This window comes from Bufo gargarizans, chromosome 4 (genome assembly GCF_014858855.1).
Source record: "Bufo gargarizans isolate SCDJY-AF-19 chromosome 4, ASM1485885v1, whole genome shotgun sequence".
NCBI classification, from domain to species: Eukaryota; Metazoa; Chordata; class Amphibia; order Anura; family Bufonidae; genus Bufo; species Bufo gargarizans.
This window is the reverse complement of record NC_058083.1, coordinates 354171809-354196596: the sequence shown is the minus strand read 5'-3', so window position 1 is coordinate 354196596 and position 24788 is coordinate 354171809. Positions and strand designations below refer to the sequence as shown.

General features: G+C 44.4%; 1 protein-coding gene across 3 annotated transcripts in view; it reads right to left on the bottom strand.

Moving 5' to 3' along the window:
- Positions 1–24788, bottom strand: part of PDE10A (phosphodiesterase 10A) — a 333722-nt gene that overhangs the window by 9719 nt on the left and 299215 nt on the right. For all 3 annotated transcript variants that reach the window (XM_044292077.1, XM_044292079.1, XM_044292078.1), the window contains exons 19-21: positions 23534–23645; positions 23010–23090; positions 5133–5221 (exon numbers count right to left, since the gene is read on the bottom strand). In XM_044292077.1, the coding sequence (XP_044148012.1) occupies positions 5133–5221; positions 23010–23090; positions 23534–23645 (282 nt within the window). The remainder of the gene's footprint in view (positions 1–5132; positions 5222–23009; positions 23091–23533; positions 23646–24788) is intronic.

Sequence of the window (24788 nt, the reverse complement as noted above, 5' to 3'; positions counted from 1 at the left end):
TTGTGTCTGTAGCAGGAGTGGAATAAGGCGTGACACCTGCTATTTCTGTCCTGACTGCCCTGACCACCCTGCCCTATGCTTTGGAGAGTGTTTCCGGAAGTACCACACTCAGGTACACCTAGCATAGGGATCACATCTCACCAGGACAGGCACACAGGGCTATTAGGGCCCTTTCACTCACAGCTGCTGCAAACATCTCCTTTCACCTGGGATAAAGTGCATAATGTACTTCACCACATCTTTGGGCGATTTGCGTTTTGCACATTGTTCCATGGGGAAGGAGAGGTTTGTCCTATAAAGGTAAAAAAAAAGAAAATCACCGGTAAGCAAAAAAGTTAACGTTCAGTTTCAAAAGTTAAATAAAGTTTATATGTTCTGTTCTAAAGTTATTATAAAGTTAATAAAATTTATTGCGTTGCGGCCTGGTTTTTTCTTTTTTTTTTACCTTCCAGGTGGACCAACCGATCGACTAGCTGCAGCACTGATGTGCATTCTGACAGAAGCATTGCGTCAGTGTATGCGGCGCTGCAAGACGAGATTTCTCCTCTGCAGTAAAAGATACGTTTGCCGAGGCATATGAGCTGAGGAGGTGGCGGTGTTCATATGCTTTGGCAAACACTTTGTATATATATAAAAAATTTAAAAAATCCCGGCAATGATTTATTCATCCACATCGATTGATGTGAATGGAGAAATCGGGTTTGCCAGGGCAAACGAGCTAAGTGGGTATGGATGTTGGGCGGAGCTCCTATGTCCTGGCAGACGCCTTTCCCCTCCTTTTTTTTTTTTGGCAGAGATTTTTTCATCCACATTGATCGATGCGAATGAAGAAATCTGTGCCGTTCATTTTTTCTTTCAGCCCAGAGGCTGAATGGAAAGAAAAAATATCTCATTACCTGTATGCTCAATATAAGGAGAATAGCAGAAACTCCTAATGCTGGCCATACATGTAATGATTGCGGAGACCCACAAATGCCAGGGCAGTACAAACACACCACAAATAACACCATTTTGGAAAGAAGACATCCCAAGGTATTCGCTGAGGGGCATATTGAGTCCATGAAAGATTGAAATTTTGGTCTCAAGTTAGCGGAAAGGGAGTTTTTGTGAGAAAAAACTAAAAATAATCAATTTCCGCTAACTTGTGCCAACATTTTTTTTTTTCTATGAACTCGGCATGCCCCTCATTGAATACCTTGGGGTGTCTTCTTTCCAAAATGGGGTCACATGTGGGGTATTTATACTGCCCTGGCTTTTTAGGGGCCCTAAAGCATGAGAAGAAGTCTGGGATCCAAATGTCTAAAAATGCCCTCCTAAAAGGAATTTGGGCCCCTTTGCGCCCCTAGGCTGCAAAAAAGTGTCACACATGTTGTATCGTTGTACTCAGGAGAAGTTGGGGAATGTGTTTTGGGGTGTCATTTTACATATACCCATGCTGGGTGAGAGAAATATCTTGGTCAAATGCCAACTTTGTATAAAAAAAAGGGAAAAGTTGACTTTTGCCGGGATAGTTATCTCACCCAGCATGGGTATATGTAAAATGACACCCCAAAACACATTCCCCAACTTCTCCTGAGTACGGCGATACCACATGTGTGACACTTTTTTGCAGCCAAGGTGGGCAAAGGGGCACACATTCCAAAGAGCACCTTTCGGATTTCACAGGCCATTTTTTTACACATTTTGATTGCAAACTACTTCTCACGCATCTGGGCCCCTAAAATGCCAGGGCAGTATAACTACCCCACAAGTGACCCCATTTTGGAAAGAAGACACCCCAAGGTATTCCGTGAGGGGCATGGCGAGTTCCTAGAATTTTTTTTTTTTGTCACAAGTTAGCGGAAAATGATGATTTTTTTTTTCCTTACAAAGTCTCATATTCCACTAACTTGCGACAAAAAATAAAAAATTCTAGGAACTCGCCATGCCTCTCACGGAGTACCTTGGGGTGTCTTCTTTCCAAAATGGGGTCACTTGTGGGGTAGTTATACTGCCCTGGCATTTTAGGGGCCAATATGCGTGAGAAGTAGAATCAAAATGTGTAAAAAATGGCCTGTAAAATCCGAAATGTGCTCTTTGGAATGTGTGCCCCTTTGCCCACCTTGGCTGCAAAAAAGTGTCACACATGTGGTATCGCCATACTCAGGAGAAGTTGGGGAATGTGCTTTGGCGTGTCATTTTACATATACCCATGCTGGGTGAGAGAAATATCTTGGTCAAATGCCAACTTTGTATAAAAAAAAAGGGAAATAAGATATTTCTCTCACCCAGCATGGGTATATGTAAAATGACACCCCAAAACACATTCCCCAACTTCTCCTGAGTACGGCAATACCACATGTGTGACACTTTTTTGCAGCCAAGGTGGGCAAAGGGGCACACATTCCAAAGAGCACCTTTCGGATTTCACCGGTCATTTTTTTACAGATTTTGATTTCAAACTTCTTCTCACACATATGGGCCCCAAAAATGCCAGGGCAGTATAACTACCCCACAAGTGACCCCATTTTGGAAAGAAGACACCCCAAGGTATTTTGTGATGGGCATAGTGAGTTCATGGAAGTTTTTATTTTTTGTCACAAGTTAGTGGAATATGAGACTTTGTAAGAAAAATAAAATAAAAAAAATCATCATTTTCCGCTAACTTGTGACAAAAAATAGAAAGTTCTCTGAACTCACTATGCCCATCAGCGAATACCTTAGGGTGTCTACTTTCCGAAATGGGGTCATTTGTGGGGTTTTTCTACTGTCTGGGCATTGTAGAACCTCAGGAAACATGACAGGTGCTCAGAAAGTCAGAGCTGCTTCAAAAAGCGGAAATTCACATTTTTGTACCATAGTTTGTAAACGCTATAACTTTTACCCAAACCATTTTTTTTGCCCAAACATTTTTTTTATCAAAGACATGTAGAACAATAAATTTAGCGAAATATTTATAAATGGATGTCGTTTTTTTGTGCAAAATTTTACAACTGAAAGTGAAAAATGTCATTATTTTGCAAAAAATAGTTAAATTTCGATTAATAACAAAAAAAGTAAAAATGTCAGCAGCAATGAAATACCACCAAATGAAAGCTCTATTAGTGAGAAGAAAAGGAGGTAAAATTCATTTGGGTGGTAAGTTGCATGACCGAGCAATAAATGGTGAAAGTAGTGTAGTGCAGAAGTGTAAAAAGTGGCCTGGTCATTAAGGGTGTTTCAGCTAGGGGGGCTGAGGTGGTTAACAGTGACCTCCACAGTACCCCGCTCCTTAAACAGTGACTTCCACAGTACCCCACTCCCTTAACAGTGACCTCCACAGTACCCCGATCCCTTGACAGTGACCTCCACAGTGGTCTTCCCCCTTAACAGTAACATCCACACCGCCCTCCCCTTTAACAGTAACCTACACAGCAGATGCACCTTTATCAGGGACCTCCACAGCATCCCGCCCCCCTAACAGTGACCTGCACAGTGTCCACCCCTTTAACAGTGACCTCCACAGTACCTAATCTCCTTAACTGTGATTTCCACAATAACCCGCCCCCTTAAAAGTGACCTCTACAGCACTCTGCACCTTAACATTGACCTCCATAGCGGACAGTCCCCTTAACTATGACCTCCACAGCAGCCTGCCCCCTTAACTGTGACCTCCCCAGCACTCTGCATCCTTAACAATGTCACCCACAGCGCCCTGCCCCTTTAAAGTGGACCTGCAGCAGTGAAGAAAAATGGCTGGGTTGTTATGGAAACCTGGTGTAAAACTGTGTCTATGTGGAGACAAAGGACCTGCGAGCTTCGAGTATATATATATATATATATATATATCACATTAGTCCCTGTGTACTGTTAAACTGCTTCTCCCAGCCTTTTACAATAAATGTCAACGTTGACTGCAGACAGCACAGCTCTCCTCTATCTCCAGGGCGCACCTTGGCAGCAGGTTAGTGAGTGTGTCGGCGAGAAAGAGGAAAGTCAGGCTGTCAGTGATCATCTCTGAAAAACAGTGAAGTTGGAGAATTTTCTGCAACAAATTTGCTACGTGTGAATGATAGCTAGTTTACTTAGGGCTCTTTCACACCTGCGTTCTTTTCTTCCGGCATAGAGTTCCGTCGTCGGGGCTCTTTGCCGGAAGAATCCTGATCAGTTTTATCCCAATGCATTCTGAATGGAGAGAAATCCGTTCAGGATGCATCAGGATGTCTTCAGTTCAGGACCGGAACGTTTTTTGGCTGGAGAAAATACCGCAGCATGCTGCGCTTTTTGCTCCGGCCAAAAATCCTGAACGCTTGCCGCAAGGCCGGATCTGGAATTAATGCCCATTGAAAGGCATTGATCCGGATCCGGCCTTAAGCTAAACGTCGTTTCGGCGCATTTCCGGATCCGACGTTTAGCTTTTTCTGAATGGTTACCATGGCTGCCGGGACGCTAAAGTCCTGGCAGCCATGGTAAAGTGTAATGGGGAGCGGGGAGCAGTATACTTACCGTCCGTGCGGCTCCCGGGGCGCTCCAGAGTGACGTCAGGGCGCCCCAAGCGCATGGATCACGTGATCACATGGCACGTCATCCATGCGCATGGGGCGCTCTGAAGTCATTCTGGAGCGCCCCGGCAGCCGCACGGACTGTAAGTATACCGCTCCCCACTACTACTATGGCAACCAGGACTTTAATAGCGTCCTGGCTGCCATAGTAACACTAAAAGCATTTTGAAGACGGATCAGTCTTCAAATGCTTTCAGTTCACTTGCGTTTTTCCGGATCCGGCATGTAATTCCGGCAAGTGGAGTACACGCCGGATCCGGACAACGCAAGTGTTAAAGAGGCCTTACCCAATCTATGCAACAAAAAAATAACAAAAACTATTCCATGAATGTTAGAAAAAATAATTTATATCATAAAATAAACAGTTTTAAATGATAAGTCATTTTGTAATGATACAACATAATTCATAGTAAGGTGATATTCTCAAAGAGAATTACATTTTTTTTTTTTTATAATACCTGCAAATAAGTGCCTTAGAAAAGGAGTGCTTCTATGACAAATGGCAAATCACTAAATAATTCTAAATGCAACAGGTTTTCCGCTGGTCATATTAATATAATGTTCACATTTGGCATGTAATGTCAACATAAGTCACTATAAAAGTATGTTTACCTGCATGCATTAAGAAGTGGTCTTGTGGTAGGAAAAATCTGTGATAATGTTGTGTAGCAAGGAACAGCTACGGCATTGTAGAATCCAATCTACAGAAAAGAAATGAAGATATCCAGATATATACAGAGAGAATAAATAAACATGACCATCACTATTTCACTGTATTACATATTCACCATGAATACGTGAATAAAATACAACCCAACTGATCTTTAGCTTTTTCAAAGGCTGCAGATGGAAAAGTTACTAATAAGCATTTAAAGGGATTCTCCAGGATTTACACATTGATGACCTATCCTTAGGATAGGTCATCAATATGAGATTTGCGGGAGACATATTCACCGATCAGCTGTTTGAGATTACCATGCACAGCACCGTCCACTGTATAGCGGCTGTGCTTGGTTTATTTGAATGGGGCTGAGCTGCGCCTAGGCCATGTGAATAATGACCTAGGAAGCTGCCCAAGCTCTTATGGAGAGCTTTGGCCTCTTCATTCAGATGATCAGCGGGGGTGCAAGATTCAGACTCCAGCCCATCTCATATTAAATTATGTACCCTAAGTATAGGTCATCAATATGTAAATCCCGGAGAGAGCGTGCTTTAAAATTATAGATCAAATCACTTTACTGAAATGTAACAATTAAATGTCACATTTTTTAAAATCATTTATCAAAATGAAAAATAATGGTTGATCACGCACACCAATTACTAAGCATAAAAAAGGTTGTCCAGGATAAGGAAATCCTACTTGAGACTAATATTTAAAGTGTAACTGTTATTTGAAAAATATGTTTTTTTTTATGTCTGGGGAAGTGCAATGGGCAAAGCCCACACTAAGGAGGTGCGCTGGAGGGGAAAGGAGATAATAAGAGTGACTGTGGTGGCAATAAGAGGGGCAATAGTCAACTAATGCCTCTCTGGCTGTCTGCTAGGATGCTGCTGCAGTGGATGGAGGGGCACACAATTTGTTCATCTCAGGGAAATTCCTGGGCTTGGGGGCTCCTGCCTGGGAGGGCTCTGTATTAGGGGTAGGCATTATGATGTTTCCCTCTAAGTCTCTCTCTAGATATACCATGCAAGCTTCTTAACCGCTACAGGACCGCCGTACGCAGGATTGCATCCTGCCGGCGGCCCTGCTCTTCTGGGTGGACGCATATACGCGTCCTCCCGCGATAGCTGAGATTTCCTGTGAACGCGCGCACACAGGCGCGCGCGCTCACAGGAACGGAAGGTAAGCGAGTGGATCTCCAACCTGCCAGCGGCGATCGCTCGCTGGCAGGCTGGAGATATGATTTTTTTTAACCCCTAACAGGTATATTAGACACTGTTTTGATAACAGCGTCTAATATACCTGCTACCTGGTCCTCTGGTGGTCCCTTTTGTTTGGATCGACCACCAGAGGACACAGGTAGCTGTGTAAAGTAGCACCAAACACAACTACACTACACTACACCCCCCCCTGTTACTTATTAACCCCTTATGAACCACTGATCACCCCTGATCACTCCATACAGACTCCCTGATCACCCCCCTGTCATTGATCACCCCCCTGTCAGGGTCCATTCAGACGTCCGTACGATTTTTATGGATCCATGGATACATGGATCGGATCCGCAAAACACTTACGGACGTCTGAATGGAGCCTTACAGGGGGGTGATCAATGACAAGGGGGTGATCACGCATATAGACTTCCTGATCACTTCCCTGTCATTGATCACCCCCCTGTAAGGCTCCATTCAGACGTCCGTACGATTTTTAGGGATCCATGGATACATGGATCGGATCCGCAAAACACATACGGACGTCTGAATGGAGCCTTACAGGGGGGTGATCACCCATATAGACACCCTGATCACCCCCCTGTCATTGATCATCCCCCTGTAAGGCTCCATTCAGAAGTCCGTATGTGTTTTGTGGATCCGATCCATGTATCCATGGATCCGTAAAAATCATACGGACGTCTGAATGGAGCCTTACAGGGGGGTGATCAATGACAGGGGGGTGATCAGGGAGTCTATATGGGTGATCACCCTCCTGTCATTGATCACCCCCCTGTCATTGATCACCCCCTGTAAGGCTCCATTCAGACATTTTTTTGGCCCAAGTTAGCGGAAATATATATATATTTTTTTGTTTGTTTTTTCTTACAAAGTCTCATATTCCACTAACTTGTGTCAAAAAATAAAATCTCACATGAACTCACCATACCCCTCACGGAATCCAAATGCGTAAATTTTTTTAGACATTTATATTCCAGACTTCTTCTCACACATCTGGGCCCCTAAAATGCCAGGGCAGTATAACTACCCCACAAGTGACCCCATTTTGGAAAGAAGACACCCCAAGGTATTTTGTGGTGGGCATAGTGAGTTCATGGAAGTTTTTATTTTTTGTCACAAGTTAGTGGAATATGAGACTTTGTAAGAAAAAATAATAAAAAATCATCATTTTCCGCTAACTTGTGACAAAAAATAAAAAGTTCTATGAACTCACTATGCCCATCAGTGAATACCTTAGGGTGTCTACTTTCCGAAATGGGGTCATTTGTGGGGTTTTTCTACTGTCTGGGCATTGTAGAACCTCAGGAAACATGACAGGTGCTCAGAAAGTCAGAGCTGCTTCAAAAAGCGGAAATTCACATTTTTGTACCATAGCTTGTAAATGCTATAACTTTTACGCAAACCATTTTTTTTTTTTACCCAAACATTTTTTTTAATCAAAGACATGTAGAACAATAAATTTAGCGAAAAATTTATACATGGATATCGTTCTTTTTGCAAAATTTTACAACTGAAAGTGAAACTCGTTAAATTTCGATTAATAACTAAAAAAGTTAAAATGTCAGCAGCAATGAAATACCATCAAATGAAAGCTCTATTAGTGAGAAGAAAAGGAGGTAAAATTCATTTGGGTGGTAAGTTGCATGACCGAGCAATAAACGGTGAAAGTAGTGTAGTGCGGAAGTGTAAAAAGTGGCCTGGTCATTAAGGGGGTTTCAGCTAGCGGGGTTGAAGTGGTTAAATTACCACAGGCATCCTGTCTATATTTCTGCAGTTCCCAACTGTAGGGTGCAGTCCCAAAACGAAAGGCCAGTCCATCTCAGAAGAGCGGTGCACGCCAAAAGCAATTAACCCTAATCACATGAAGTAAAGTCCAAAGCCGTATGCAAGCATTACCTTTACTATCCAAGTTCAACAAGCCTTTTTGGTCCTCAACCTGCTGTATAATTTCAATGCTTCTTTCTATTAGAGGTTTCTCCTCAGCAAATTTGCTTTTCTGGCAGGTTTTGCTCTAAGGAATGGTGTTTTCCTGGAGAAGAGTTCTTTCAGCTTACTTGGCTTCTACACACACCAAATAGGTCTTCACTGTAGCCTGACTTGCCAGGAACTCACTGCAACTATAGCCAGAATAAGATGTGGACAGCCAACCCACTGACAGTATCTGTGCTGCATATCCCCGATGTGCGCACTAAATAACTAACTAGCCAGCGGGAAGATAAAATCAGCATAGGTAGGTAAAGAAAACAGGGAGAAACAGTTCTACAGTGTATAGGGACAGTTATACACATACAGTATATATAAGTGTCCCTATGTTAAGTAAGGCTACATTCACACTTTGCGTTCGGGGTTCCGCTTGTGAGTTCCGTTTGAAGGCTCTCACAAGCAGCCCCGAACGGATCCATACAGCCCCAATGAATTCTGAGTGGATGCGGATTCGCTCAGAATGCATCAGTATTGCACCGTTTGGCATCCGTTCTGCTCAGCAGGCGGCCACCCGAACGCAGCTTGCAGCGTTCGAGTGTCCGCCTGGCCGTGCGGAGCCAAACGGATCCGTCCAGACTTACAATGTAAGTCAATGGGGACGGATCCGTTTGACGTTGACACAATATGGTGCAATTTCAAACAGATCCGTCCCCCATTGACTTTCAATGTAAAGTCTGGACGGATCCATCTGACTAACTTTCAGACTTTTCTGAAATATAATGCAGACGGATCCGTTCTGAACGGATACCATCATTTGCATTATAGGAGCGGATCCGTCTGTGCAGACACCAGACGGATCCGTTCCGAACGCAAGTGTGAAAGTAGCCTAAAACTGCTTCTCCCTGTCTTCTACATTGTCATTGGTGAGAACTGACTTCCAGGCTCTCCTGCACCTCCCTGGTGGCTAGTTAGTTAAAATAACATCCGATACTTGCCCCAACCAAGGGATGATTACTTTTCCAAGTAATTGATTAAGTCTATGGCAACCATCAGAATAAATATATATATATATATTTGTGCCAGGATCGGCTAGCTGAGAAGTACGTGCCTGTACCTACCTGAAGCAGTGGAGTTATGCCGGAACTGCTGTATTTTGAGGGTAGCCTGAAGGGGGCTACCCCAGTGTGGATTATGTGATGAAAGGGGAGGGTTGGGCGGGCAGACGTGCCGATGAAGGAGCAGCAGCAGCAGGTACCTCAGGCTGCCTCCTTTTAACCCTATGTGGCCCCGCCTCCCCTAGCACAAACCCAGCAATGTAAACATTGCTTAACACTTGTGCCAGGATCGGCTAGCTGAGAAGTACGTGCCTGTACCTACCTGAAGCAGTGGAGTTATGCCGGAACTGCTGTATTTTGAGGGTAGCCTGAAGGGGCCAAAAACCACACGGATGCAGGAAAGGTTAGGATCTGTGTATTCTAAGTGAAATTACAACAATAAATTATTGAAAGCAAGGGACATTTCCTGTTGAGGATCAGGCACATAACGAGCGTAGCATGCCGATTTCCACCTGCCCAACTTCTGAATGACGTGTGCCGGTACATTATTTTTGGAAGCTGCGGAGGCGGCACCTATGCGAAATGAATGCCCGGTGATGGCTAACGGGTTGCCCCCTGACGAGGAGATCAATAACCGAACGTATCTGAGAAAAGACTGAATGTTCAAGGGGGACCCATCTAGCTGGAAGAGGGGGGCCTCCGCGGGCATGTCCCCGGTGTACTGCAACCATTCGCGTAGGATCGTTACTGGGCACCACCTGTTGTTGGTGGCGAAGTACATGACCGGCACGGATTCCCCAGGTCGGCCCGTCTTGCTGGAGTCCAAGCTGAGGATGAGATGAATACCGTCCCAAACCAGTTGGTTTCTCCGCAAGAATTTTTTGGATGATTTTAAACACGTGAACTCACCTGGCCTGAGGAACCCGTAGAACGCCAGATACAATGCCGCCCTGACGAGTGAGCTGATGTAGTGTCCGAAGGGGTCGTTGGCCAGTGCATCGGAGACTGTCCTCACCATGTTGCCGGTGAAAGGTTGCCTGGCAGGTCTTCTTTTGATGGCCTGTTTCTGGATACCCCTCAGCAAGGATTTGACCGGATGGGCTGTGAACAGAGATGGTTGATCCGGGAACTGTACATACCAATGATGCTGTATGCCCGCGAGGTACAGCTTAATGGTGCTATAAGATAGCTTTAGCTGAGAGTGGCAAAAAGCTATAAACGCCAGCAGGTAAGTGATAGGACCCTCCCCGGCCGGAGGGTAAGAGATTTTGAACCTGTTGAACAACCGCCAGGCCGTCCTGTACGCCTTGCGTGTGTTGCTAGATAGAGAATCGGACATGATGTTCCTAGCCAACTGGAGAAAAGGTGCTATTCCAACAACAGCTGGCCATGAGGCGGGGTTGGTGTTTGGGAACGATCTGCCTCTGGGAAGACCTGAAAGAAGAGGGGAAAGTTAAAGCGAGATAGAGCATCGGCTGCGACATTGCGTTGGCTACTTATGTGCGTGCATATGAAGTTGAAATTGTTTTGCAGAGCCAGCCACACCAGCTTTCGCACGAACGCCATGATGTGCCTGGAGGCTGACCTGCCCTTCATTAGAATGTTGGCGAGAGCCTCATTGTCGGTTAGGAACAGGACTGTCTGGTTGCTCCACTGAGCCCCCCACGTGACAGCTGCTGCTACTATGGGATAAATCTCAAAGAGTGAGGAACTCCTTGAAAACCCTGCGATGCTGGTGACCTCTGCCGGCCATGATTGGGCGAACCAGTGAGTGCCGTGGATGGCTGCAAATCCAGCAGCGGGCGAGGCGTCTGTGTGGATCACTGGGGAATCACTGGATGCCACCGGGATGAACAGGGAAACCCCATTCCATTGGGAGAGAAAGTTGTCCCACATCACCAAGTCAGCGATGGCATCTTGGTCCAGCTGGACTGGGCTGTCTTGGCAGGGTGCTAGCGGGAGGAGTGCCAGGAGCCTTGAAATGAAGGACCTGCCCTGCGGCATGATGCGCATGGCGAAATTCAACATTCCAAGGAGCGACTGAAGATCCGCCCTGGTGGTTACCCTCACTTGTGCCAGTCTGTGAACAACCGTCTTGATTCTGGCCAGCTTGTCCTGAGGAAGACTGGACTTCATGTCTACTGTGTTCAAGTGGATTCCTAGAAAGGTGATCTCCGTGCTGGGTCCCTCCACTTTGTGCGGGGCCAATGGAATTCTCAGGTCTGAAAATGCCGTGCGCAGGACTTGTAGGTCTTGAGGTACTTGATCCGGGGATTCTATTAGGAGAAAATCATCTAAGTAGTGGATGACGTGGTTTGCCCTGAAGGTGTTGGTCAAGATCCAATGCAGCGCGCTGGCCAGCTGGTCGAACAACCAGGGGCTGGACTTTGACCCGAAGGTCAGTTTACTGGCAAAATAATAAGCACCCTGCCATTTCATGCCATGCCACTGCCATAACTCAGGATGGATGGGAAGTAATTTGAAAGCATCGGTGATGTCTGCTTTTGACAGCCAGGTGCCTCTGCCTAACCTGATTATGACCTGTATAGCTTCGTCTATAGATGCGTATCTCATGGTGAATTCTTCGGATGGAATCAGAGAGTTCAAGCTTGGTATGTGTAAAGAATGTGGGGCGGACAAATCATAGATTAGGCGTTTTTTATTATTAAATTTGCCGGTCACGATGCCTACTGGATTGACTCTCCAGCATGCGAAGGGAGGTTGGCTAAATGGTCCTATCAAGTATCCCCGGTCTAGCTCAGTGTGGATCAACTGGGTTACCGCCTCGGGGTCCCTGGCTGCGGACTGCAAATTGTCACACTCGAACGTGGTTTGAGGGAGTGCGAGAAGCCCTGTATGAAACCCGTGTGTCAATCCGTGGATGACAAACTGGACCCAGGCCGGGTGTGGATGTTCCGCCAATAATACCGCCAGCAGAGCCACGTTGACCACGCTTAGTCACGCTGGGCCTTGATTCCTTTGAGGGCATGCCGTGCGTGGATGGGCCCTAAAGCAAGTCGCACACAAGTGTAGCAACCTGCACTGGTTGTAGTGACAAAAGGCGTAGTTATAGTTGTTACATATCTGGCTCCTGCCAAGGTATTTAATGGGACGACCTAACTTGTCTACCCCGGATGCTGGCTTGGTGTTGGATGGACCTGGGGCTGAGTAAGGTGGTGCCGGATCTGCTACGTGGCTTGTCTGAGAACACCAACCCGTGGTATGAGAGTACGAGTTGCAGACCGTGCAGGTCGGGGCTTTGAGCCCTGCAAAATGGCGGCAGAACAATTCTGTGTCTATATCCGACCAATCCAGCACGTGCTGACACTGGATGAGTGCAGCTGCTGCTTTGGCTGAGAAGGACCGATGATAGTCAAAGAATGCTGTGCCGCCATATTTGTAACCCAATTCCACCACCTTGTACATGTATAGATCCAGTTCAGCCCTCCTATGCGGGTTGACTGTGCAGATCACGTCCCGATATAAGCTGAACGCTAGAACGAATTCTGTGACGTTCAATTTCCTGTTAAGCCTAGCGTCCTTAGACTTCAGGATTACCGAGACCTCCCCACACGCAATGGTTCTATTGTCCGGGGCCTCATGTGTCGCAATAAGCAGGGACGCCAGGTTGACGTCTTTGCCCTCCAATATGTCCTGCCTTATACTGGCCGGAATGAAGTGGGACGGGGCGATTGAGGGAAAGTGGGATGACCCACCCGAAGCACCGGATGGCCCTGCCACAGGTTCCGCAGGTGTTGGTGTCGCTAATGCTGCCGCCGCCGACCTGGCTTCCACCGAATCCATTCTGGCTTGAAGGTCTGACATGGATGACGCCATATTGTTGATCACGGCGTGTAGTTGGGTTAGTGACGTCTGAATGGTACCCATGGAAACCTCGTCTTGACTCACTGGTGGTCCATCTGACATCAGAAGACGATATAACTCGGCTTTCCTTGCTGATGCTGGGAAGGGGATGCCTCTTCGGCGCAGCTCGGCGGACAACTTTGGGATGGTCCAGGAACGTAACGAGGGTCCCACGCTTCGCTCCGACTGGGTGTCCCCATTGTCTCGCGACGCGGAAGAGCCACCAGGAGTGAATTCTTGCGACATCTTCCTATTGGTTATTAATTGAGAGCGATTAGAACCCCCCTTTCCCGAGCTGCGAGTATGACCTTGTGCTCGAGTGCCCCTGCGGGTGGCCGGGGCGGACCAGCGTGCTACCGCCACCTGCGTGATCGCCCCCCGTAGTCTCCCGGGCTGTGAGGCCCGAAGACAGAACCAGCCCTGGCCCGTATTGGGATGTCCAGGTGGCACCTGTGGAGTGACCATGACTGAGAAGACGTCCTGGTACGTGTGCCTGTGGACGTGACAGGACTTCGTGCTGATGTGTGGAAGAGCGGTGGTGTGCCTGTAGGCGTGACAGGACTTTGACCAGCCTGTGGACGTGGAAGTTGTGTATGACAAGACTGCCTGTGGTCGTGACAGGACTTTATTTCGAGTCTGTGGACGTGACAGACATTGAGATACGAACACCTGTAGTCGTGACAGGGTTTTTTTTTTTTTTTTTTTCTTTATCGAATGCCTGTAGTCGTGACAGGGTTTTTTTTTTTTTTTTTTTCTTTATCGAATGCCTGTAGTCGTGACAGGGTTTTTTTTTTTTTTTTTTTTACTCTTTATCGAATGCCTGTAGTCGTGACAGGGTTTTTTTTTTTTTTTTCTTTTTCTTTATCGAATGCCTGTAGTCGTGACAGGGTTTTTTTTTTTTTTTTTTTTTCTTTTTCTTTATCAAATGCCTGTAGTCGTGACAGGGTTTTTTTTTTTTTTTTTCTTTTTCTTTACCGAATGCCTGTAGTCGTGACAGGATTGTATCGCAAGTCTGAAGACGTGACAGACGCGTTATGGATGCCCGTGGTCGTGACAGGACTTAAGTGAGTCTGAGGACGTGACAGACTTTTTTTTTTTTTTTTTTTGGCCAACCCTCCACCGTGGACTTCACGCCGTGGATGACTGCCTGCTTGCGCTATGGCGGAACCTGATACATACCTTGTTTCCGTGTATGCCTATGGTACCACGAACTGTAAAACATGGACATGGGTTTTTTTTTTCCCTGGCCTTCTGACCCCCCCCCCCCCCCCCGCCCACAAGGAGTGGCTGGCGACCGGGACTGCGAAGGCCGCCATCCCACCAGACCGTCGCCTGATGAGGACACGGCAAGTCGCATGTGACCTGATTGTGCGGTCGCCTGAACCTGGGGCGTGAATACTACGGCGGTATGAAGAGGTTGCTGAGGTACGTGTAGGATGAACAAAATGCATTTTGACAAGCACCAAAGCAGAACCCTCCCTGATGACATGCGTGGCGTGCCGGTGAACGTGACACTGTATTGCATCTGTGCAACCCTCCCCCCCCCCTTGCATTCATTTGTTTATATATTTATTTATTTCCAGTGTGTGGCTGAACCATGTGGTGCCCTTGCTTGCAGCCAGGGGGGGGGGGCGCTGGACAACAGCCCTGGAGTTCAGCTTGCAGCAGCCTATGCCGAGTGCCAGGTCTCTGGCTGCCGCTGAACCCCCCCCCCCCGTCCGCGCCGCATGTGGCCACCAGGTGGCGCTGTGCAGAGCGAGTACCGCCGCCGGCCGTGCGGCCAGGAACGCGGTCTGCACTGCACCCATCAGCCGCCGGCTAGCAGAGCAGAGCGCGCCCGCCGGTGTTTGCCATCCCGCCCCCTCAGTGTCCTGAGACGTGCAGCCGCCCCTGTCTTACTTGGAGTCGCGATGATGCGACCTGCACCAGCTGCTTTCCAGACCCGAACCTGACCCTGAACGACCCGGAAGTGCCTCAGACGTGCCGATGAAGGAGCAGCAGCAGCAGGTACCTCAGGCTGCCTCCTTTTAACCCTATGTGGCCCCGCCTCCCCTAGCACAAACCCAGCAATGTAAACATTGCTTAACACATATATATATATAAAACCTACACAGAAAATGCCAGACCGCTCATACTAATTAAATCCTTTATTACAAAACTCACAATATGTTTATAAAAAACGAAATCACTGGAGGAGATGCACAGCGGGTGCAAGTCCATTGGTATTCAACATGATTCTCATTCATTAAAGTGCATGTGCAAAAAGCGGATAGATATAGTAGATATAATAAACATTGGACAATTACCCATGCTGTGTCTCCCCCAGGATGGCGCCAACCCCAACGCGCGTTTCGGCGTACCTTCGTCTGGGGGTAGCGTCATCACTGGAGGGCCCAGATTAAATACAACTGCTGACCAATCAGTACATACCATCTATTACTAGTTCAACACATCATCGCGATCGTGCCGAAAATGACCTCCGATGTTAGACGCCGGCGTCTAGAAGACCATGCGATCCCGAGCGGTCACATGACGTTCACGCGGTCACATGGTGAGGACGGCGTCACATGACCGCGCGCAGGACTGTCGCGGACCTGTGACGCCATCCCAACTCGTTATGCACAATTCAAAATAGCAACAGAATGATCACATTACTATATTCATATATAAGACGGTCTGAATGCACAGAAGATGTAATAATTTTTGGAAATATCAGAGCAAGAAGAGATAGAAAGGCGGCCACCTTCATTAGACATAGAGAAAATCAGAAATTTAAAACATTGGGCATAAGATAGATTACATTATGACCATCTAAACAGGTCATATATATTTCATAATGATCGATACATATAAACTATGTGAAAACGTGAAAAAATATATTAATAATTTTAAACATTATTAATGTAATAAATAATATATAATGTATAATTGAATATACACCAATTATGAGATAACAATGTTAGGTCGATCAGCGATGACCCTAAAAGGTAAGGGTTAGACATATTTAAAACATAACATTAAAACTAAGAAAAACCCCTTTTGGGTGTGGAGACCCGTGACCCCCATGACTATAAAAATGAGGAGAAGCCAGTAGAGTCATTGAGACCGCTCGGATGCAGTGTGTTTAGCTTCAAAATCCACTTACATTCGAGTTGCCCCAATCTTTTGGTTATATTACAACCCCTGATGTTTCTCATAACACAGTCTATCGCCTGCACTTTCAGATGTACTGGACTGCAGTCGTGATATGCCTTGAAATGCCTCGCTACAGGTTTTAAATTAGACGGATCTTCTTCACTGGCTGCTGCCCTTATGTCCCTAACGTGTTCTCGTACTCTCACTTTTAGTTCTCTCGTGGCCAAACCCACATACATTTTTGGGCTGTACTAGTGCAGGAGAGACACTGGGTTATTTTGAAGTTTTCATATTGGTCGAATCATCAAAGGATGTCGCTCTTTCCATATTTGGACATGCTATACACTTTCCACATGGGACAAAACCCCATTTGGGTTTTCCAATTCCTGGAAACAATGGTTGATTTTGCTTTACAAATAAACTGCGTACAAGGTGATCTTTCAAATTTTTAGATCGTCTGGCTGTTACCATAGGATATGGTGCAAGATATTTCGTCAAAATAGGGTCAGTCAATAACACAGGCCACGATCTTCTCAGGACATCTTTCATCTCCATCCACCTTCCATGATACCCTGTGAAGAAACGTGTCCTGTTATCACTGGTCCTTTGATTCTCAGAAAAGAGAAGATTTTGTATAGAGCATGTCTTTGCTCTCCTGTAGGCCTTCTTAATCACACGTTGACTGTACCCACGATTGGTAAACCTCTCCTTTAATTGACTAGCTTGTTGTTCGAATATTTCGTCTGTCGAGCATATTCTCCGAGCCCGAAGAAATTGCCCCGTCGGGATCGAATTAATCATCTGTGGAGGATGTGATGAAGATGCATGTAAATATGAATTCACTGCCGTCGGTTTTCTGAATATGTTTGTTACTATACATCCATCGATACCCCTTTCCAATTGCACATCCAAAAATTCAATAGATTCCCTACTGTATTTATATGTCAATTTAATATTCTTGCAGTTGTTGTTCAGTGCCCCAAAGAAATCACTAAACTCCTCTATACTTCCCTGCCAGATCATAAATACATCGTCGATTTACTGCGTCCAAAAAATGGCGCGGTCCATCGACATGTACTGATTTTGACAAAATATCTTGCACCATATCCTATGGTAACAGCCAGACGATCTAAAAATTTGAAAGATCACCTTGTACGCAGTTTATTTGTAAAGCAAAATCAACCATTGTTTCCAGGAATTGGAAAACCCAAATGGGGTTTTGTCCCATGTGGAAAGTGTATAGCATGTCCAAATATGGAAAGAGCGACATCCTTTGATGATTCGACCAATATGAAAACTTCAAAATAACCCAGTGTCTCTCCTGCACTAGTACAGCCCAAAAATGTATGTGGGTTTGGCCACGAGAGAACTAAAAGTGAGAGTACGAGAACACGTTAGGGACATAAGGGCAGCAGCCAGTGAAGAAGATCCGTCTAATTTAAAACCTGTAGCGAGGCATTTCAAGGCATATCACGACTGCAGTCCAGTACATCTGAAAGTGCAGGCGATAGACTGTGTTATGAGAAACATCAGGGGTTGTAATATAACCAAAAGATTGGGGCAACTCGAATGTAAGTGGATTTTGAAGCTAAACACACTGCATCCGAGCGGTCTCAATGACTCTACTGGCTTCTCCTCATTTTTATAGTCATGGGGGTCACGGGTCTCCACACCCAAAAGGGTTTTTTCTTAGTTTTAATGTTATGTTTTAAATATGTCTAACCCTTACCTTTTAGGGTCATCGCTGATCGACCTAACATTGTTATCTCATCACAGCATATGACTTGAGAGATAGGACCATATACTGGGAGCATAGTATGGGATAGTTTGTATTGAGAAATTGGATAGGTACATTGCTTCTGGGTGGGCCAACACTAATAGAGGGCAGTTGTTGTTCTGTCTTCTTCTTGTTTCATAATTGGATATAGAGGCCCTATTCTAATTCGGCATGGGATAGATGACAATTTTGTAGTGGTTTGTTATTATTTAACTCTAATCTTCCTTCACTTCATAATGTGTGTCACATATACATTTTTATGTCTATAGTTGAGATTATCACTTTTGATACTAACATTCTAGACCGCACAACTGAAGATATTATTGCTATGGATTCAATTTTTTGTATTTTGGTTATTTATGGTTTTGTTTTTTAATGCACTCATGCACTTTATAAGATATCATCGTTTGGTTAAGGATAAGGGGTATGTAACCAGTTTATTGATCCAGTATCATATACGGTAATTGGTGTATATTCAATTATACATTATTTATTACATTAATAATGTTTAAAACTATTAATATATTTTTTCACGTTTTCACATAGTTTATATGTATCGATCATTATGAAATATATATGACCTGTTTAGATGGTCATAATGCGATCTATCTTATGCCCAATGTTCTGAATTTCTGATTTTCTCTATGTCTAATGAAGGTGGCCACCTTTCTATCTCTTCTTGCGCTGATATTTCTGAAAATTATTACATCTTCTGTGCATTCAGACCGTCTTATATATGAATATAGTAATGTGATCATTCTGTTGCTATTTTGAATTGTGCACAACGAGTTGGGATGGCGTCACAGGTTCTCGACAGTCCTGCGCGCGGTCATGTGACGCTGTCCTCACCATGTGACCGTGTGAAGGTCATGTGACCGCTCGGGATCACATGGTCTTCTAGACGCCGGCGTCTAACATCGGAGGTCATTTTCGGCGCGATCGCGATGATGTGTTGAACTAGTAATAGATGGTATGTACTGATTGGTCAGCAGTTGTATTTAATCTGGGCCCTCCAGTAATGACGCTACCCCCAGACGAAGGTACGCCGAAACGCGCGTTGGGGTTGGCGCCATCCTGGAGGAGACACAGCATGGGTAATTGTCCAATGTTTATTATATCTACAATATCTATCCGCTTTTTGCACATGCACTTTAATGAATGAGAATCATGTTGAATACCAATGGACTTGCACCCGCTGTGCATCTCCTCCAGTGATGTCGTTTTTTATAAACATATTGTGAGTTTTGTAATAAAGGATTTAATTAGTATAAGCGGTCTGGCATTTTCTGTGTAGGTTATATGGCTAGTTAGTTAGTAAGTATGCTGGGGATACGCAGCATAGATACACTGTAGTGAAACCTATGCACATCTTTCAAATGTATACATTATAAAAAAAGAAAAAAAAGTGTAGATCACTACAAAATTGCATACGCTTGTGTACTTTCTTTTACTGTATGTCTAAACGTATCAGCTTGTCATACACAAAAACGAGATGTGAACAGGCCCGTATGTAAACCCAGCCTAGTCCTGCCTGTGATAACATCTGCTGGATTTAGAAGAATATTATGAGCGATCAGTGAAACACACTACAGGATTTTATATATATATATATATATATATATATATATATATATAATACCACGAATAGTGCAGCAGCACAGTCAGATGTTGTGCACTGGGTGCAAAATTCCTCAGAGAGGCTGGCTTCTCATCCAAGATATATATTCAACGAATAAAGAGGCAGCACTTCCAGTTTTTGGTGACAGGGTGACGACCCCAAACTTTATTCCCAGCAACGTTTCAGCCTTCTCAATGAGGCCTTTGTCAAGCTACAACAGTGCTAAAATGTGGGGTCTATATACCCACAATTCATTACAAATTCAGTGCAATCAGTGAAATCACATGTTAGCAATAAAATCACATGACCATCAGACATCACATTATCACATGACTTTGTGTACATTCAATATTTGTATCAAAAGGATAAAACTATCATAAAACCCCTTATGACATCAATCAATAGTGTGGATCTTACATCCTAGGCATTATACAATTTATATAAAGTGATCTGATGTACTGTGTTCAAGTCCCTTATATCTGACATCCAGTCTAACATATGTGAACATAAAAGTGCTCTATACACTAAGGGTTAAAATCACCAGTTCATAATACAGCTGTATCTTGTTACACTTTAAAAACTCATGGGACCAACCGTCATGGAACAGCCGAGTGCGCCTGCTTCAGCGTCTCCCCATCTGCCAAGCGAATGCGCCGCGCAGTGCGTCCCCCGCCCGCCTCCCCACGCGGCCACGTCATCACGCACGCACCCTGGACCGCAATGCGAGTACAGTGGCCCCGGGGGGAGGGCGTGTGTCTACTCTTTCCCTCCCCCCGGGGCCACTGTACTCGCGATGCGTTCCACTGGGCGACATTGCGGTCCAGGGTGCGTGCGTGATGACGTGGCCGCGTGGGGAGGTGGGCGGGGGACGCACTGCGCGGCGCATGCGCTTGGCAGATGGGGAGACGCTGAAGCAGGCGCACTCGGCTGTTCCATGACGGTTGGTCCCATGAGTTTTTAAAGTGTAACAAGATACAGCTGTATTATGAACTGGTGATTTTAACCCTTAGTGTATAGAGCACTTTTATGTTCACATATGTTAGACTGGATGTCAGATATAAGGGACTTGAACACAGTACATCAGATCACTTTATATAAATTGTATAATGCCTAGGATGCAAGATTCACACTATTGATTGATGTCATAAGGGGTTTTATGATAGTTTTATCCTTTTGATACAAATATTGAATGTACACAGAAAGTCATGTGATAATGTGATGTCTGATGGTCATGTGATTTTATTGTTAACATGTGATTTCACTGATTGCACTGAATTTGTAATGAATTGTGGGTATATAGACCCCACATTTTAGCACTGTTGTAGCTTGACAAAGGCCTCATTGAGAAGGCTGAAACGTTGCTGGGAATAAAGTTTGGGGTCGTCCGCCTGTCACCAAAAACTGGAAGTGCTGCCTCTTCATTCGTTGAATATATATATGTACAGTACAGACCAAAAGTTTGGACACACCTTCTCATTCAAGAGTTTTCTTTATTTTCATGACTATGAAAAAATTGTAGATTCACACTGAATGCATCAAAACTATGAATTAACACATGTGGAATTATATACATAACAAAAAAGTGTGAAACAACTGAAAATATGTCATATTCTAGGTTCTTCAAAGTAGCCACCTTTTGCTTTGATTACTGCTTTGCACACTCTTGGTATTCTCTTGATGATCTTCAAGAGGTAGTCACCTGAAATGTTTTTTTCCTTCACACGTGTGCCCTGTCTCGTTTAATAAGTGGGATTTCTTGCCTTATAAATGGGGTTGAGACCATTAGTTGCGTTGTGGAGAAGTCAGGTGGATACACAGCTGATAGTCCTACTGAATAGACTATTAGAATTTGTATTATGGCAAGAAAAAAGCAGCTAAGTAAAGAAAAACGAGTGGCCATCATTACTTTAAGAAATTAAGGTCAGTCAGTCCGAAAAATTGGGAAAACTTTGAAAGTGTCCCCAAGTGCAGTCACAAAAACCATCAAGCGATACAAAGAAACTGGCTCACATGCGGACCGCCCCAGGAAAGGAAGACCAAGAGTCACCTCTGCTGCGGAGGATAAGTTCATCTGAGTCACCAGCCTCAGAACAGCAGCTCAGATTAGAGACCAGGTCAATGCCACACAGAGTTCTAGCAGCATACACATCTCTAGAACAACTGTTAAGAGGAGACTGTGTGAATCAGGCCTTCATGGTAGAATATCTGCTAGGAGACCCCTGCTAAGGACAGGCAACAAGCAGAAGAGACTTGTTTGGGCTAAAGAACACAAGGAATGGACATTAGACCAGTGGGAATATGGACTCATCAGACCAAAGCACAAATTTGAGATCTTTGGTTCCAACCACCGTGTCTTTGTGCGACGCAGAAAAGGTGAACGGATGGACTCTATATGCCTGGTTCCCACCGTGAAGAATGGAGGAGGAGGTGTGATGGTGTGGGGGTGCTTTGCTGGTGACACTGTTGGGGATTTAGTCTAAATTTAAGGCATACTGAACCAGCATGGCTACCACAGCATCTTGCAGCGGCATGCTATTCCATCCGGTTTGCGTTTAGTTGGACCATCATTTATTTTTCAACAGGACAATGACCCCAAACACACCTCCAGGCTGTGTAAGGGCTATTTGACCATGAAGGAGAGTGATGGGGTGCTGCCCAGATGACCTGGCCTCCACAGTCACCAGACCTGAACTCAATCGAGATGGTTTGGGGTGAGCTGGACCGCAGAGTGAAGGCAAAAGGGCTAACAAGTACTAAGCATCTCTGGGAACTCCTTCAAGACTGTTGGAAGACCATTTCAGGTGACTACCTCTTGAAGCTCATCAAGAGAATGCCAAGAGTGTGCAAAGCAGTAATCAAAGCAAAAGGTGGCTACTTTGAAGAACCTAGAATATGACATATTTTCAGTTGTTTCACACTTTTTTGTTATGTATATAATTCCACATGTGTTAATTCATAGTTTTGATGCCTTCAGTGTGAATCTACAATTTTCATAGTCTTGAAATTAAAGAAAACTCTTTGAATGAGAAGGTGTGTCCAAACTTTTCTTGTACACTACATTTTCTGTACATTATTAGGAAGTTGGCCATCTTTCCTGAGCTGCTGATAGAAATTTGATTTAAACAATTATTTTCTGATGATACTTGTGAAGTTAAAATAAAAGTAACCCAGAAATGCATATATTTATATCACAATATTGCCATTTTGTTAAATGAATTAATTACCTGCCCCTGAGGAATGTCATCCTTTCTATCTCTGTCCATCATTGGTATTGGGGAAATTCCAAGCCTTTTCATTTCATCACCCTTTAAAACAGAAATGTATTTTATCAATAATCAAATATAAAGTCATTGAGTGTTATTATCTCCAATATGCGCATTAAACTACGAAATTAGAGCGGTTGAGAAATATGGAAATATGTTGTATATAATGCAAAGAACAAAACCAGATCCCACTGAATAATATATGTGCTGGTAAAAAAAAAAAAAAAGGCACAGAGTTTAAACAATGCATGAATCGGACTTTTCAATGTAAAAAGTGAAGGCCAAGACAGAATGTCTTCTAGTGCATCATATCGTCTGACATTAAGCTGTAAAATCAGTAGTGCTGCCTTACACCATACTAAACCTGCCCATTGCATGGAAATCTGAGCTTTATATACAGCATGCACAGAGTAGAGGTGTCCTAATGTTACTCTACATACTATCACTTCCAAGTGCCTTGCTTGCACTTAATTCCCAAAAAGTACCTCTGCCCAGAATTCAGCATATATATCATCAGCAATCATTCTGGTCACGGGCCACAGTTTGGTTACAGAGCAGAGATCACATGCTGTCATCATTAAACCTATTAAACGATCCCTGAAACAAAACACAAGAAAGAAATTGAGTTTACCAATACAAAAGAGGGCAAGAAGTACTATTTATTCTACATGTGTAAGAGTATATGGTAAACTTTGCTATTTGCACATGAGACAAGTTATTTACACTGAATATCTGTTTTATGTCCTAAGGAAATTAAAGTTATTATATGTGCTACAAAATATTCATACATGAGTGGAGCGGAGCACCTGTAAAAAAACAAAACAAAAAAACTGTGGAACAGTTTAAAAGGGTTGTCCCACAATAAATTATTAGATATCTCAATGAAAGGACATAGAAAATATATGTTGTTTCTACTTGGAATTATTAAAAAGTTCATGTGTCTGGATATTGCTGTCACTTGTTTGTTAATGGCGCCTCTTGGGTTTCTTTTGGCTTTTTTCTTAGAACAGCTAGATAAAGTGTCCAGCGCTAGTTATAGTCTGCTTTTAGTATGCCCATTCTTATTGGCTGGCCTACAGGAATAACTTCACCACTCAGGTACAAGAGGGTCTGGACAGTGGATCTGAGATACTGTGCATGTGTGACCATCAGCACTGGAAACATTAGGTGGACATTCTGAGAAGGAATCTAATGCACACCAGGTTCACATCATGACAATATCTGTCAACAGCAATATCTTGATAAATGAGCCAGTTTTAAATACATTAAAATAAAAAGTGGTAGGTTTTGGGAGATATAACAGACAGCTGTAATATTTAATGGGTTATATGGCTACAGTTATTCACTATATATCCTCAGCATAGGTCATTAATTTCAGATCAGTGGGGTCCAACATCTGGAACTCCTACTGATCAGCAGAGAAAAGCTATGTATGCTGTGTAGCGACGGAGCTGAGGTACTGAAGCTCAGGTTTCATGCAAGTGAACGGCTGCTGAGCTGCAGTACACCGATGCTGAAAACTACACAGTGTACTGAGCGTTCTGCTTCTGCTCCATACACTATATGGTTTTTGGCACCATGGCTACTCAAAACAGCTGATCTGTGGGGGTGTCGGACCGGACCTAACTGGTTTTGATGACTTGGGCTACATGCACACGACCGTTGTGTGTTTTGTGGCCGCAAATCACGGCACGGGCAGCCTTTAAGCCTATTCTTGTCCGCTAAGTGCGGACAAGAATA